This window comes from Phyllopteryx taeniolatus, chromosome 23 (assembly GCF_024500385.1).
Source record: "Phyllopteryx taeniolatus isolate TA_2022b chromosome 23, UOR_Ptae_1.2, whole genome shotgun sequence".
Lineage (NCBI taxonomy): Eukaryota > Metazoa > Chordata > Actinopteri > Syngnathiformes > Syngnathidae > Phyllopteryx > Phyllopteryx taeniolatus.
In genome coordinates this window covers 5,759,445-5,773,895 of record NC_084524.1, presented here as the reverse complement: position 1 = coordinate 5,773,895, position 14,451 = coordinate 5,759,445, and the positions used below count along the sequence as shown (strand labels likewise).

The 14,451-nt window shown below is 35.6% G+C and overlaps 2 protein-coding genes across 7 annotated transcripts in view; both read right to left on the bottom strand.

Annotated features, from left to right (window-relative positions):
• Positions 1-1,863, bottom strand: part of LOC133472867 (RNA-binding protein with multiple splicing-like) — a 28,722-nt gene extending 26,859 nt beyond the window's left edge. For all 4 annotated transcript variants that reach the window (XM_061764350.1, XM_061764351.1, XM_061764352.1 and 1 more), the window contains exon 1: positions 1,652-1,863. In XM_061764350.1, the coding sequence (XP_061620334.1) occupies positions 1,652-1,711 (60 nt within the window). In that variant the 5' untranslated portion in view covers positions 1,712-1,863. The remainder of the gene's footprint in view (positions 1-1,651) is intronic.
• A 65-nt stretch (positions 1,864-1,928) lies between these two features.
• si:dkey-33c12.4 (uncharacterized protein LOC560112 homolog) lies at positions 1,929-14,326 on the bottom strand. 3 transcript variants are annotated; one of them, XM_061764342.1, is made up of 15 exons: positions 13,959-14,326; positions 13,783-13,802; positions 11,736-11,789; positions 11,475-11,648; positions 10,652-10,801; positions 9,995-10,052; positions 9,825-9,915; positions 9,583-9,724; positions 9,319-9,423; positions 9,144-9,243; positions 8,958-9,036; positions 8,129-8,203; positions 7,944-8,046; positions 7,762-7,875; positions 7,272-7,440 (listed from the first exon to the last, which is right to left on the bottom strand). In XM_061764342.1, the coding sequence occupies exons 1-14, from the start codon at positions 13,981-13,983 to the stop codon at positions 7,771-7,773; spliced, it is 1,281 nt and encodes a 426-aa protein (XP_061620326.1). In that variant the 5' UTR covers positions 13,984-14,326; the 3' UTR covers positions 7,272-7,440; positions 7,762-7,770. The 3 variants fall into 3 exon arrangements, with proteins under 3 accessions (XP_061620327.1, XP_061620326.1, XP_061620328.1); XM_061764343.1 differs by lacking the exons at positions 7,272-7,440; positions 7,762-7,875 and adding an exon at positions 1,929-2,133; XM_061764344.1 differs by lacking the exon at positions 10,652-10,801.
• Positions 14,327-14,451: the final 125 nt, after the last annotated feature.

The following is a 14,451-nucleotide window of genomic DNA, read 5'->3' as shown; positions in this document are numbered from 1 at the left end:
ATAATAATTTTAAAAAAAAACATTTTTGAAAAAATCTTTTACGATTTCAAAAATCTTTGTGTGTTTACCAGGCCTAAGGTAAACGCTTACTCTGCAAAATAGATGTTAAATTTCGGAGTTATGCGTCGCCCGCCCAGCCTCGCCCTTCTCTGCCTCGTGGCTACCTGATTGATCCTGCCAGTAGTAAATCTATATAATCTCAAAGATTACCTCATGCGAGTCTAAGTACACACCGACCTTTGCAGTCAAACTGCAGATGGCTCATTAAATCAGTTATGGATCCCTTGATCGCTCGGTTGGTTGGTACTTGGATAAAGGTGGACATTCTAGAGCTGGCGATTCACAAAGTGTCGTAGGAGTACCTCTAGTGGGACATGGGTTCTCCCTAGTGGTCAGCCAAAGAATGACTGAATTAAATGAAAATCTAATTTGCAATCCATTTTCTATACCACCGATCTGACAAAAGAAAGAACCGTAATTTAGTGTGATGCCCGAGCGTAACTCATACAATCTAAAGTATCACCTCCTTCAATTATGTTGATGCCATTTTATGATGGTATCAATCTGTGAAAATCTGAAGAAACGTTTTGGGGATCAAGGGTTGGATCAGGACATTGCGATATCAAGTGTAGTGCCTTAGATCGATATTACGGACCGCATTGAATAAATATATTGCTACTGTTACGTGATGTCATTTCAATATCGCAATTCAACTCAATAAAAAACTTAAGACTGGATTGTGATATTGTTAAATATTGATTTTTTTTAAATTTATTATAGGTAAGTGTGATTGTCTTAAAACACATTACATCCCGCATTATGTTGCTGCTGTATGATATTACAGTATCTCAAGAATATCCTGACACTTGAACCATGCGTCAGTAGAAATTGGACGGAATTACAATTTTTTTTTTTTTTTTTTTTTTACATTGATATCACTATCTAGTGATAGTTAACCAGTGAAGGGGGTATCATGATACATGACGATATCGTTGTAAATCAAGTAGAGAAAAAAAATTCAGGCTGCATAATGACATTATTTTAAATTGATAACGTCCGTTCCAATTCAATTTTTTTTTATTCTTTCATCGATAGCACTGCCCTCGTGGAAAACTAAAACCCAAACTGTATCATGTTATCAATTGAAATGGACAACTTAGTCCATGTGTCATTAGAAATTTGATGGAAATAAAATTCTATTACAAAAAAAAAAAGATATCACGATATTGCGATAAATGAACAGCGAGAAGGGTATCGCGATACATGACAAGCTCTTTCTTTCTCTTTTTTGTTGTTGTTGTAATGCATTGTGACACCTAAGTTAGTTTCACTCCTAAGACCTACTGTATAGGACATCTCGCATTGATTACATTGCTGCCGTATATTACATATATACACAATATTATAGTTTCGTGTCTGGCACTGCAGTTGAAAGTGCATACTAGGAGCTAAAAGACGGCCGAAGTTACAAGTCATGCCTTTTTAGCAGGTAGCCATGTTGTTGTCCACCGTCACAGCTAACTGTTTTCCACGGCACAACGGGTGGTTGTTGTTTCGTTTGGCTTTTTTAAATTTTATTTTATTTTTTGTGTGTGTGTGCGTGTGTTTGTATCGGCTGGCCCAGGTGCTGTGCACGCCCACCCCACCTTACCTCTTCTTCGTGGCTGCCGCTGAATTCACTCGGCTCGTTTTCCTTCTCGGCTTTGTTCATCCTGAACGTCCACACACCAACAACAACAACAAAAAAAAAAGAAAAAAAAAAAGAAAAAAAAAAAAAAAGCAAGCCAACCCCAAAAGTTACCAGGTGGCTGAGATGTTATTCCTTCGGGAGGAAGCTCCTCCTGGTCCTTTTTTTTTTTTTTTTTTTTTTTTTTTTTTTTTTTCCCCCCCACCCCCACCCCAGGTCCGTTGCACTTCAACGGGAGACGGCGGCGACTGCGGAGCGGAGTGTGGTGGCGTACCGCGGCCGAACTTCTCTCCTCATCTCAGAGGCACCGGCGAGGAGGGCAGCGAGGGAGGGAACCCAACCGGGAGGGAGGGAGGAGGAGCCTGGGCGGTCCTGTTGCGAGTCGAGGAGGGGCCTCAGGCTTCCGGTGGGCTGGGCTCGACGAACAGTGCCTGATGATAAATATTCTTTTTTTTTTCCACACACAAAAAAACAAAACAAAAAAATTAGACATTCAATTAAAGATACACATTTGTAAATTATTATAAAATCCATTGATAAACAAATGTATTTACATTTATTGTATTATTTACTGATTTATTCGAAGGAAAATTAGTGTATACTGCCTACAAACATTCAAATTATACATACCATGTGTATATTATGAAATGCGCTGGTAAATTTAAAGGAACTAAGACAAATTGTACTGTATCCATAGAATTCAAAAATTGTATTACTTTACATTCTATGTATACAATTATAAATATACATATTCATACACAATAAAACGCATTGACAATTTGTTCATTGTATTATTTACTTGGAAAAACAATACAGTAGCACATTTACTACATGTATAATTTATGTAATTTTTCTAAATATGTGGTATTTAAAATTCTTTCATTATGGAAAATGGAACAAAAACATACATTAGTTTTATGTTTAGTAAAAATGAGTAAAATATTCAAACATGAGTGATAAATTATAGTTTTGTTTTATTACCATCATTGTAGGAACCAAAACGCATTTTATTTCATTGTATTAATAAATAAATGATAAAACAGAATATATTGTTTATTTTAATCATAATCACATTTTGTGAAAAAACATTTCTTGATCTAAAATCTCAAAACAATGTTTTGCGCAATGATAAAAAGCGGGCATGTGTTGGAGCAAAATATTTCAATTATATTTTTGAAAATGGGGAAAACTAATTATTTATATGACGAACATTTTTAAATAAATTGTTGATATATTATTTAACGTTTTTATAAATATAAATAGCAGTATATTGTATTTTAATTGTCATTATTTTTGGAATCAGTAAAATATATATATATTTTTGTATTACATATTAAAAAAAGAAATGAAAAATGCATCATATCTCTTGGCGATGCCTGGCAAAAAAAAAAAAAAGTGTTTGACGACATCACATAGAAATGCATGAGTCAGCAGCAGAGTTCTGCATGACAACATTCAGAGATGACGCACTGCACAAAATCACTCGGGATCATTTGATTTTTAGGCGCCTGCAACTGAAACAAAAGAAACACTGATAAGCGACACACCTATTTACTGCCTTGGCCATGTGTCTGTGGAGGGGGGGGGGAGCTTGAAAAAATGCTAGGAGCCTTTGAATGCTCCCTCGGTTCAAAATAAAGATTGTGAGCAGCTGCATATAACCATGAAAGCAGACAGGAGCTTGATGACGATGTTTACATCGATACAATTTAGTGGCTTCCTTGTTCACAATGTTGAGAGCTGAAAAACAAAAATTGTTAAAAAGCGCAAAAATGATCTCGGGACAGCCACAACAATAATATTTGATGCTAGCGTACCAATACTGTGCTGTAGAGAATCTCACTCTCTTTAAAAATCCAAGACCAAGTCCGAAACCTTGGTGTTCTGATAGATCTGACTTTCAACAGTCATTTCAAATCAATTACTAAAACTGCCTTCTACCATCTGAAGAACATATCCAGAGTGAGGGCTTACATGTGTCAAGCAGACCAGGAGAAGCCCATCCATGCTTTTATCTCAAGTAGACTTGACTATTGTAATGGTCTTCTGACTGGACTCCCTAAAAAGACCATTAAACAGCTACAGTTCATTTAGAATGCTGCGGCTCGGGTTCTGACCAGAACAATGAGGTCAGAGCATATTAGTCCAATTCCAATCCCAGTCAGCTACTGGTCTAGAAATCACTAAACGGTTCAGGTCCTGAATGCATGAAAGAAATGCGAATGAGTTATAACCCAGTAGGGCTCTGATATCGACAGACTCGGGTCAAACAGTGGAGCACAGAGTCCAAAGCAAACGTGGTGAAGCAGCATTTAGCTATTATGCTACACACAAATGGAATAAGTTGCCAACAGACGTGACATCAGCCGCAAGTGTGTATGTTTTTACTTCCAGGTTAAAAACTTCTTTTTTCCCCCATGCTTTTTAGAGCATTTCCACTTATAAAGGATATTTCTTGCACTGTAGGCGATTTTAATTGTATTTTTATTTTTGATCTCTTTGTTTGAAATGTTTGTTTTTAAGTGCTTTTAATCACATAAAGCACATTGAGTCCTTGTGTATGAAATGCACTATACAAATAAATGTGTTTGGCTAAAAGGAATATTTAGTATTATTGCTAGTCACTGTAACGTTAACTACAGCTTGAAAATTACCACTGCCCTTAAAAATTGGAAAGTACAAATCTGTACTTGAAAAAATGATTCAGTTAAAATGTATTGCACTCAAGTTACATTAAAAATGTACCTTAATTTTTTTTAAAACAAACAGCTCTTCACGATGAAATGCTTCTTTTTTTTTTTTTACTCAAAAGTTAAATACAACTTAACGGCAACTCAATGTATGGACTGTACTAGAATAAAAAAAATAAAATAAAAATATCAGCAGATCTAACATTACGCAGATTGAACAATCAATTCAGTGATTCTTTCACATACAACTAGAGGGCACCCACGTACCCCTAGTGGTACTCGAACCACAATGAAAACAACTGCACAAGAGCGTTCACTGTCTAAACATAAATCTATTCTTACCTCCAAAAGTTCTTGAAATGTTTTTTTTTTTTTTTTGGGGGGGGGGTCTATTTCAGGACAGTACTTGGCCAGGGATCAGAAAAACGGAGCACCGCAACCCCGCCACCCCAAAAAATAAAAAAACAAAGAAAAAAGAAAGTGCATGGGGTATCATTTGGTGTATGTTGAGATGTTCAGGCTTTTACCTCCCTTTTCCACCCCCTCTGTCTGTGCGTGTTTGTGTAGGGGGAGAGGTTGGGCGCCCACCCTCCCTCCCTCACTGAGCATCCGACCACACAGCTCAGCCATGAGACCTGTCAAACACAGCTGGGACATCTCCTCCTTCCCACTCTCCCTCCCTAGACTCCAGCAGGAAGCTTTGATACGGTGGAGGGGAGAGGAAGGGAAAGGTGGGGGAGGGGGGCACTTCCATTTTTATCCGAGACCCTCCTCCTCCCAAACTACTTCTCATCAGCATAAAAGCATATCCTCTTGTCTCTCCTTCATCGTGGATGCTTCACAAGCATTATAATTGATACAGACGTGATCGGGGGGGGAACAAAGGGTCTTTTTGTCTTTTTTAAAGTGCAAGTCCAGCAAAAAAAATAAAATCTGAACAGGGTACCATATCATTGTCGCTCACAATCCAGCACATACACATCAAAGCCATCTGATATGTTAACTTTAGACCCTTTTTCTCAGAAACACAACCAAACAATGTCAATGTATTTTGATTAGCTGTGCAACGTATCGTTACCAACAGCAACACACCAGAATCAATCGATAGCATGGTGGTCCCATATCAGTTGTGCAACCTTTTTCTTTTCTCTGAGCCACAACCGAAATAAGGTAAACCTATTTTTTTGTTGATATCGCCATGTATCATGACGTTATCACTTAACACATTCACTGCCATTGACGGCTTTAGGAGTCAAATAGCCATGTTAACTGGGAAGGCTGGAAGTGAATGACTTAATATAGTGTCGATACAAAAGCATTGATATCGATATGATGGCAGTCCGATATCAATTTTGCACTTTGGGACATTTTTTTCACAGAACCACATCTGAACAATGACCATACTTTGAATGCAATTATGAAAAATAAAATCTATAACATTGTGAGGGAAAATACTGTAGCTGTAAAAAAAAAAGTGTTTTTTTTTTTTTGAAATTACGCAATTATCTAAAAAAAAAAAGTTTACTACTTTAAATGAACAAACAACAGTGGTGCCACGATGAAGGCCGGCACATTTCACAATCGGGGAGGGCTATAAATAGCCATTTCCAAATATAGCCAAATACTATTTCAACTTCCTCTCCCATGACTTGCTATCATTGTCAGCCATTTTGTCTGCATTAACATCCCCCCACAAGATTAAAAGCACCAACACCCACTCGCTCGCTCACTCAATGCATCAACTGGAAAAAACACTTACCGACGAGCCCAAAATAACAGCGACGACAGAAGACACTTCATTACAAGAACAAAAGCCAAATATTACAACATAAAATTGGTAACATTACAAAGAAGAAAAAAAATAATAATACAATCATTTTATGGAAAAAGTCATACTGTAACAGACAAAAAGTTATCAAACTAAAGCTTACATTACAAATATGACAATTAAGTCCTAATTTAATTAAAATGTAGACATAATTTTAGGAGAAAATGTCATACGGTCATAACTTCTCCATTTCCAAGAAAAAACATTTTAAAAGTGAATATTTTAAGATACTAATTTTAGGACAGTGTTTTGGTATATGCAATAAAAGCCAGGGTATGATAGGGAAAAAGCTGAAATATGTGAAGAAATTTATAATTTTATGAAAATCAACCCATTTTACAAGGTCATAACATCGCAAGAAAAGTCGGCAATTTTCTGAGAAAAAAACCCCAAAAAAGTTAAAAAATACAAACAAAAGTGTAAATAGCTTGAGATAGTAATTTAAGATTCAGGTTTTTTGATATGACACAATAAGTGGTGAAATGATGGGAAAAGTTGTCATTTGATGTAAAAAAATAAAAATGAAAAGCTGAAATAAAGTACACATGCATAAAATTGAACTATTACAAGAATAAAGTCAAACTGAAGTGAAAATAAGTTAGGATCTTCCGAGACTATAGCTGAAATGTTACGTAACTAACGGAATTTTACAAGGAAAAAGTCGTAACTTCAAAGACTATAAATACAAAAGCGGAAATTTTACATGAATAAAGTTGGAATTTAACGAGAAAAAAGTCTCACCTTGGAGAGAAAATAAGATGTCATTTTGAGAGACTGAAGCTGAAATGTCGTGGTCCTACAAAAATAGACGTAATTTGAGCAGAATACGGTGGCCATTCTTTCACTGTGGACCTCAAATTCTGCCCGGCAACCAGAAGCCACAAACATTGGACAAAAAAGAACATTTTCTCTGAAATGTTTAAAAAAAAAAATTCACACCTATAATGCCTAATAACTTAATATTGTTAATACTTAATAACGTTAATAAAATAAAAACGTTATTTTAAAAGTAAAATAAGAAATAAAAAGTACCTTTATATGGTTGAGCCAGCAAATGTACAGAAAATCATTTTGTAGTCCTTTAATTAAATGGGAAAGAAAAGTCACAATTTAATTAAAAAAAATTAAAATATAAAACAGGGTGTGGGGTTTATTTAAAACAATAAAATAAAAAGGCCCTTCTTTTCTTCTTTTGTCTGTTGGGGCGCATGTAGCCACTCCCGCTTGAATTCTGCCTGGAAACACAAAATCAACAGTTACATTGAATCAACTCAATGACGCCCCCTATAGTCATGCTGTGGCGCTTACTGTCTGAAGTTGTATTAGCATGTTATTCTTGTCACTTTTCTGACTTTTTTACATTTTGTTTGAGTTTTGGGGCATTCCACTGCATTCATTATTAAACACTATATTTTAAGTACCGTTATTCATGGATGAAAGAATATTTTAAATACTAAATCACATTATTTTGAATTATTACACAAGTGCATTTGCCAAAAATAAAGAAAGAAAGAAATTACACACCGCAGTTGAGTAAAAGTGGGTAAAATACTTACTGGGAATTGTCATTGTGGAGGTCTTGCCTTGAGGGCTGCCTTGGAAAAGCCCCTGCCCGTGGGGATCCTGTCGGGATATCTAACAGCAATCCACTGGCCCATCAGCGCAAAGCGCTGACCAGAGACCGCCGAGGTGAGTTGCGAAAAGATAAGTGGCGCCAGGAGGAAATGCTCCGACTTACGTGAAATAGTCGGATGGCTTCGCCGCAGGACTCCTGTCGCGTAAAGTTCACGAAGGCGCAGCGTCGGTTCACCAGGAGCTTGACGCTGTGAAGCGAACCCACCCTGCCGAAGGAGACGTCATTCCCGTCAATTTACCGGTCGGCTCGGCGTCACTTTCCGTGGCGTAGGCCTCGTGCCGACTGACCTGCTGAACAGGTTGCAGAGCAGCTGTTCCGTTACCGCCGGAGTCAGGTTGCCCACCCACACCGGAAATAGTTCCCTGGTAGGAGGACGGAATCGCAGTTAAAAAACCCAAACTCCACGTGAATTAAGTCAAAATAAATAAATACATAAATATTAGAAGGAAAAATACTTGAATATCAGAAAAGAAAATATTTCAAGAATACATTTGTAGTTTTAAAGTTACAAAAATAAAGAAATAAAAATACAAGAAATCTGAGATATCACATTAATAAAAGGTATAGTATGACAAAATCACAAGAATAAATCTGAAATATTGCCTTCGTCAAAAAAACTAAACAAAAAAAACAATTGAGAATCAAGTCATATTATTTGATCAGTCATAAAACAATAAATCTGAATTATCATTTGAATAAATTAGTAATTTTATGAGAGTAAAATTTAAATATCACAAATAAAGTTAAACTATTATGTGAGGAAAGTGAAACATTTTACAGGAAGTCAATATTACGGGGGGTAAAAAAAGTTTATATATCGCATGAATGAAGAAAAAAAATGCAATTGAAGTTGTAAAATTGCCAGAAAAAGGTTGAAACCTTAGGAAAATAAAGTCATAATATTAGACAAATAAATGAAATATTGCATAAATTAAGTCAAAATAGTAATGATAATCTTGTTTTTGAAATTGTAAATGATCACATGAATAAAAGTCTAAATATTATGAGGAAAGGTCTTACTGAGAATAATGAATTTTTACAAACAGCCAACTGTAATTCTATTCTGCAATGACGAAAAAGTAATATTAAACGCTAATATTCATGTGGTTCACTTACAGAGGATAATCCTCTTGAGTTTGGGGGCTGGACGTCACGAGGGGTCGGGTCTTCGCCGGGATTTCGGGAGCCGCCGGTCCTTGTGGGGTTTTGGGGGAAGGCGCAAAAACAGGGACAACTCAGAGAGAGAGAGAGAGAGAAAGATAGAAAGAGGGGGCAAATTAAAAAAAAAAAAAAAAGGCTCACCGATACGCGGGTTTAATCGGGATAGCACCTCGTGTGCTTTCTGCACCGTCCTGTGTATAATTAAGGCATTTGAACTCTGCTCCCACGTAAATCCGTACGCCTGAAACCCAAAAATGTGAGGATGGCTCGTGAGCGGAAGAACTCATCAATCGGCGCCAGCGTGCCAATCGCGCACCATGAGCTGCATGGTCTGCGTTCGCATAATTTCTTGGGTGGCCTCAGCACAAGAACCGTCCAGCTTCAGAATCTCCTGGAAGGCCTGGATTGACTCCTGGTATCTCTGCTCGGGAGAGGACGGAGAGCGTTTCAGTGACACTGGCCGGGATTTATTGAAAGCAGTGCAGCATCGTCAAGCGCCTCGTCTTTCCTTTTACAGAAGCTGGACGGTAAAGTGTAACGTTTATTAAAAAAAATATATATATAATAAGCGGCCAGTGACCTTTAAACCCGCTAAAGCTCGTCCCTTGCGAAAAAGTCCCTTATTCCAACCCGGGCGCATGCCGAGGCACAACTCCGCGTCGGCCAGGGCCTTCTCGTATTCCTGCAACTTCTCCAAACAGAATGCGCGGTTTACGAACAATCTGAAAGGAAGGGGAAAAAAAAAAAAAGTGCGTTGCGTTTTTTTGTTTTTTTTTTAATGTTCAAAAAGAAAAAAGATGTAGTGCATATCATTTTACTGACTTGACATCCGTAGGATTATACTGGATGGCTTGGGTAAAATAATCCACCGCCAACTCAAAATGTCCGGCGTTAGCCCACTTATTCCCACCAGCTTTGAGGAATTTAAAAACGCGTTAAAGCACAACAACAAAAAATGAAGCGCAAACGGGCAGGAAAATGCGGGAACTCACCAGCGAGGGCGTAGCTTATTTTAATATTATCGGGAAACACGTGTTTGCCTGCAGACACCTGTGGGGAAAGCGTGGGAAATGAAAACTCAACAGCTGGTACTTTATGAAATTTAATTTACGGAATTTCATGTATATAACTCAAATTGCAGTTTTATGTAAAATAATGTGAATAAAGGCAAAAAAAATAAAAATAAGTAATTTTAAAAGAAAACATCTGGAGAGTAAAGTCATATTTATGACAAAGTTGAAATATGGGAAACTCTTAATATTACAAGACCAATTGTTGGAATATGCTCGTTTCATAGAATATATATATATATAATATCGCGTAATATTACAACAATAGTCATATTTTTTCAGAGATTGATGAAAAAGTCTACAGCATGACTTAAGGAGAACTTTTACGAGGATGAAGACAACATTTTTATTTTACGAAAATAAAATCGTACTTGGCTAAAGAAAAGTGGCGCTTTAAGAGAACAATCTGAATTTTATCCAAAGTCATAATTACAGGAATCGAGTTGGAATATTACATGAAGTCATACGTTGAGAATAAAAATATTCCTTTTGCTTTGACAATCTGGAGTATACACTGATAAACACGAGAGGAAAAAAAAGGATTTTTTTAGGGTTAGAATAAGAATTTGAGTATCCGACCTCCTTCCCGACATCCTTATCGGATTTCTTTGGAAGTTGTTCTTTGCTGAGTGGCTTCTTACTCCCGTTCTCCTTCTTAGGTTTCTGCTTCAATTTACGCTGAACTATTTGGGAAGCGTTCCTCATGAAACAACTTGTCAAATCAAGTTCCTTTGTTTAAAAAAAAAAAAAGACAAAAAAGTTCAATGTTATAAAATAAAGAAAAATTAGACAATTTTTGAATTCCTTTGTAAAAATTTTAAAAACTGAAATCCAGTTCCTTCTTAAACAAAAAAAGTGAAAGTTTTTTTTTGTTTGTTTTTTTAAATACAAACAAATAAACCTCATTTAAAATAAAATCACAAATTGTCAATCAGTTCCTTTGGAAAAAGTAGGATTTATTTTTTTATGCAAACAAAAATAATGATATGTCAAGATTTTACAAAATAAATCTGAAAGTGAAACAGCTCATCAAATCCAGTTATTTTGTAATATAAATATAAAATATCTTTAAAATACAAATACATACAAATATTTATCATTTAAAAAACAACTCTTCAAATCTAGTTCCATTGTAAAACAAAAGAAAACATCATATATATATAATTTGATTACAAACAAAAATCTATTTAATTTAAAAAAATGTATTGCATAAAATTAAAAAAAAAACATTAAATCGAGATATTTTGGTAAAAAAAAAAAGTATAAAAAATGTATACCTAGGTGACAAACACAAACAATTAATACAAATATCTATAATAATATAATCATCATAATCATAATATAATAAGCCTAAAAAGTCATTTAAAACTCACAAAAGAGAAAAAAACATTCCATTACATACCTCAACATCGCGAGAATCGCTTTCGCCACGGGAGCCCACTTCCATTCCGACTTCCGCTGCAGCTTCCATTCCGACTTCCGCTCCGACTTCTGTCCCGCCTCCCTCGCTGTCTCGCAATTTAGCGCCAACCGCCAGATTCTCCTCCTTGTTGGACTGCTGTGGACCATCCGTCTCCTTTTGAACAGAGCAAATGTTTGCATGTAGTGAGGCCATTATTTAGAAACAATTATTAGAATAATTTGTAAAATGACGGCTATTTACGGTGTTCTCTTTTTCCTTCTTCTTTTTCTTTCGGCGCTTTCTTTCCTTCGGTTTCTATTGGCCGATGGCACAATAAGATCAAAGTTGTCGCAATTCATACTTTTCAGCAAACAACATTGATATTTCGCAATTGCAACAGTCTGACTTTTACGAGAATAAAGATGCACATTTCAAAGAATAATGTAGAAAAAAAATTATCTTGGGGAGGAAAATGTAAAGTTTTTTTCTGGCATGTCAAAAATGTAACACAACAATGAAGTCATAATTTTATGAGAACTAAATTGAAATTTTCTAAAAAAAATTCAAAAAGATAAATGAAAATTTTACCGTACGAATAGTTGTAAAAAAAATTAATGTAAAATTGCACTGCTTATTTCCTAGAAGAATTTAAATTCAGCAGTACAAATAAAGTTGAGGATCAAGTCAAAATATTAAAAAAAAAATAAACTTGTCATTTTACAAGACAAAAATGACTACAAACGCAAAATACTAATTGGAGATTAATGAATTAATCCATGGACGCGGCTCTTCCCAAGCGTACCTATTTCTTTAGCAGTTTGTTTTGAGCCTTTTCTTTGATTTTGGCTTGCTCTACTAACAAACGGGCTTTCCTTTCAGCATCCTACAGGAAAAGAGCCGTCAAAAACCCACACGCGCCAACTCGGCAAAAAGCAACGACGACGACAATTTACGCTCTCATTGGTCTCTTGTGGAATGTTGGTCACTGCTCTTTTGCGGAAAACAAAATTGAAAAAATGGTAGTCTCCCCCGGAGGAAATTACGACCACTTCATCATCATAATCATATGCGACATGTTTGCCTGTGAGGAAGGGAAAAACAAATATTTTTTTGTTTGTTTTAAACATGACAATGGCATACTCCTATTATCTGTCCATTATTGGTAATAAAAGTATTTTTATATTAATTAAATGGCATTTTTTGTCAATATCACTGCCTTGTTGAGAGAATAATGTCTAACTCTGACAAGAATAGTATAATTTTTCCAAGAAAAAAGATGCACATTTTACAAGTATGAAGATGTAATTATAAATCTGGAAAAAGTCATTAATTGTACAATAATAAAGTTGCAATATTATTGCGAAAAGGTCATACTATTGCTCCAATAAAGTCAAAAATATAACTCCATTAAAGGCATCATTTTATGGGAATAAAGTTGTAAAGTGTACAAGAATACAGTCGCAATAAAGTCATACTCGCCACAGGAATCAAATCATTAAATCTAGAAGAATAAAGACGTAATGTTATTGCAAGACAGTTGTAATTTTGACAAGACTAAATTCGCAATATTCCCATAATAAAATTGGAACATTATTCCAATAGACGTAATTTTACAGGGCCAAAGTTATTAATTCTACAAAAGTACGTTGCAATAACACAAGGTAATACCATTCCAAGAAACGTCCTTTTCATGGGAATAGAGCTGTGAATTTTTATAAATTTTAAGATGCAATTTTTTTGTCAATAAAGGGGTAATTTTATTTTTTTTGATAAATGAAAATAAAGCACATTCCGTGACAACTTCTTACCTGGGAAGAAATTATAGTTTCACTTTTTGGGAAAGACAAAGCCCAATGACACATGTACGGAGCGTAAACATGTTTGCTGATGGGGGGAAAAAATTATTATCTTTACGTTTCGCTTTCATTTCTGCAGAAAAATGTGTTGACTCATTTGGCACCACCATTTATTGTATTTATTTTTTTTAATTTTAAATCAGGGTTGTCCAAATAACCAGGGTATCCAAATGATTTGGCCGTCTGCTTTGGCTACTCGTATTATTATTTTAAATTCGTTATACAGATATTATTTTTCTCGATATTTGTACACCACATTAGATACACCAGCTACACAATCAAAAGATTAGAGGAGACAGATATTCACAACTTGACACGCGTATGAATTAACAATATAGAAACACCTATCAATGTATAAAATAAAATGAGGGTAAGCAAATAAGTAAGTAAATAAATAAATAGGGGCGAGAGGTCTTTCCCAACTTGCTAAAGAGCATTAAGTGTGTACTTACCAACGGGTGCATTCTGGAATCTAAGAGAGAGAAAAGAAAGAAAAAGAGGACAGAGTTTAATCATTGGTAGTGACATTTATTTAATTTTTTTTAGCTAACTGGGAGTAGCCACCTAGCTTCTCCGCAAAACATTGGCACAAACAGAATGAAAACAGGCACCAAAGGAATTTCCTTACCCATTTCTTCACTGTATGTATTCATAAGCACTTCTTCTTAACGATACCGGTAAACTTAATAGTGTGTAATAATTACGCTATAAACGCTTAAACATCTGCTAAGTGTGCGTATGTCTGCAGTGACAAACACTGACTTGAGTTTTGGGAGTGGGACTTCCGGTTGTGGAACTAACATTTATCTTTTTATGCGCATTGTTTCTCGTACCTTTCCACGTGCGTCTTTTTTTTAAAAAAAACTTTATTTTACATATCATTCAGGCAGTTAAGCATTATAAATCTATTATTGTGGATTATTTTAGTGTCTCGGTAAATCAATTTTATGCTTACGCAGTGTTTGGGCGGGACTTCCTGCTGTTGAACGGAAGTCACGCTTAAATTGCACGCATGCGCAATTTCCAGTTGCAATTCAGGAAAATAAGCAATATTGTTGATTTTGTTTGTAAAAACATACCATTACGGACGTAGCTCAGCTCATCTAGAACAAAAATGCACA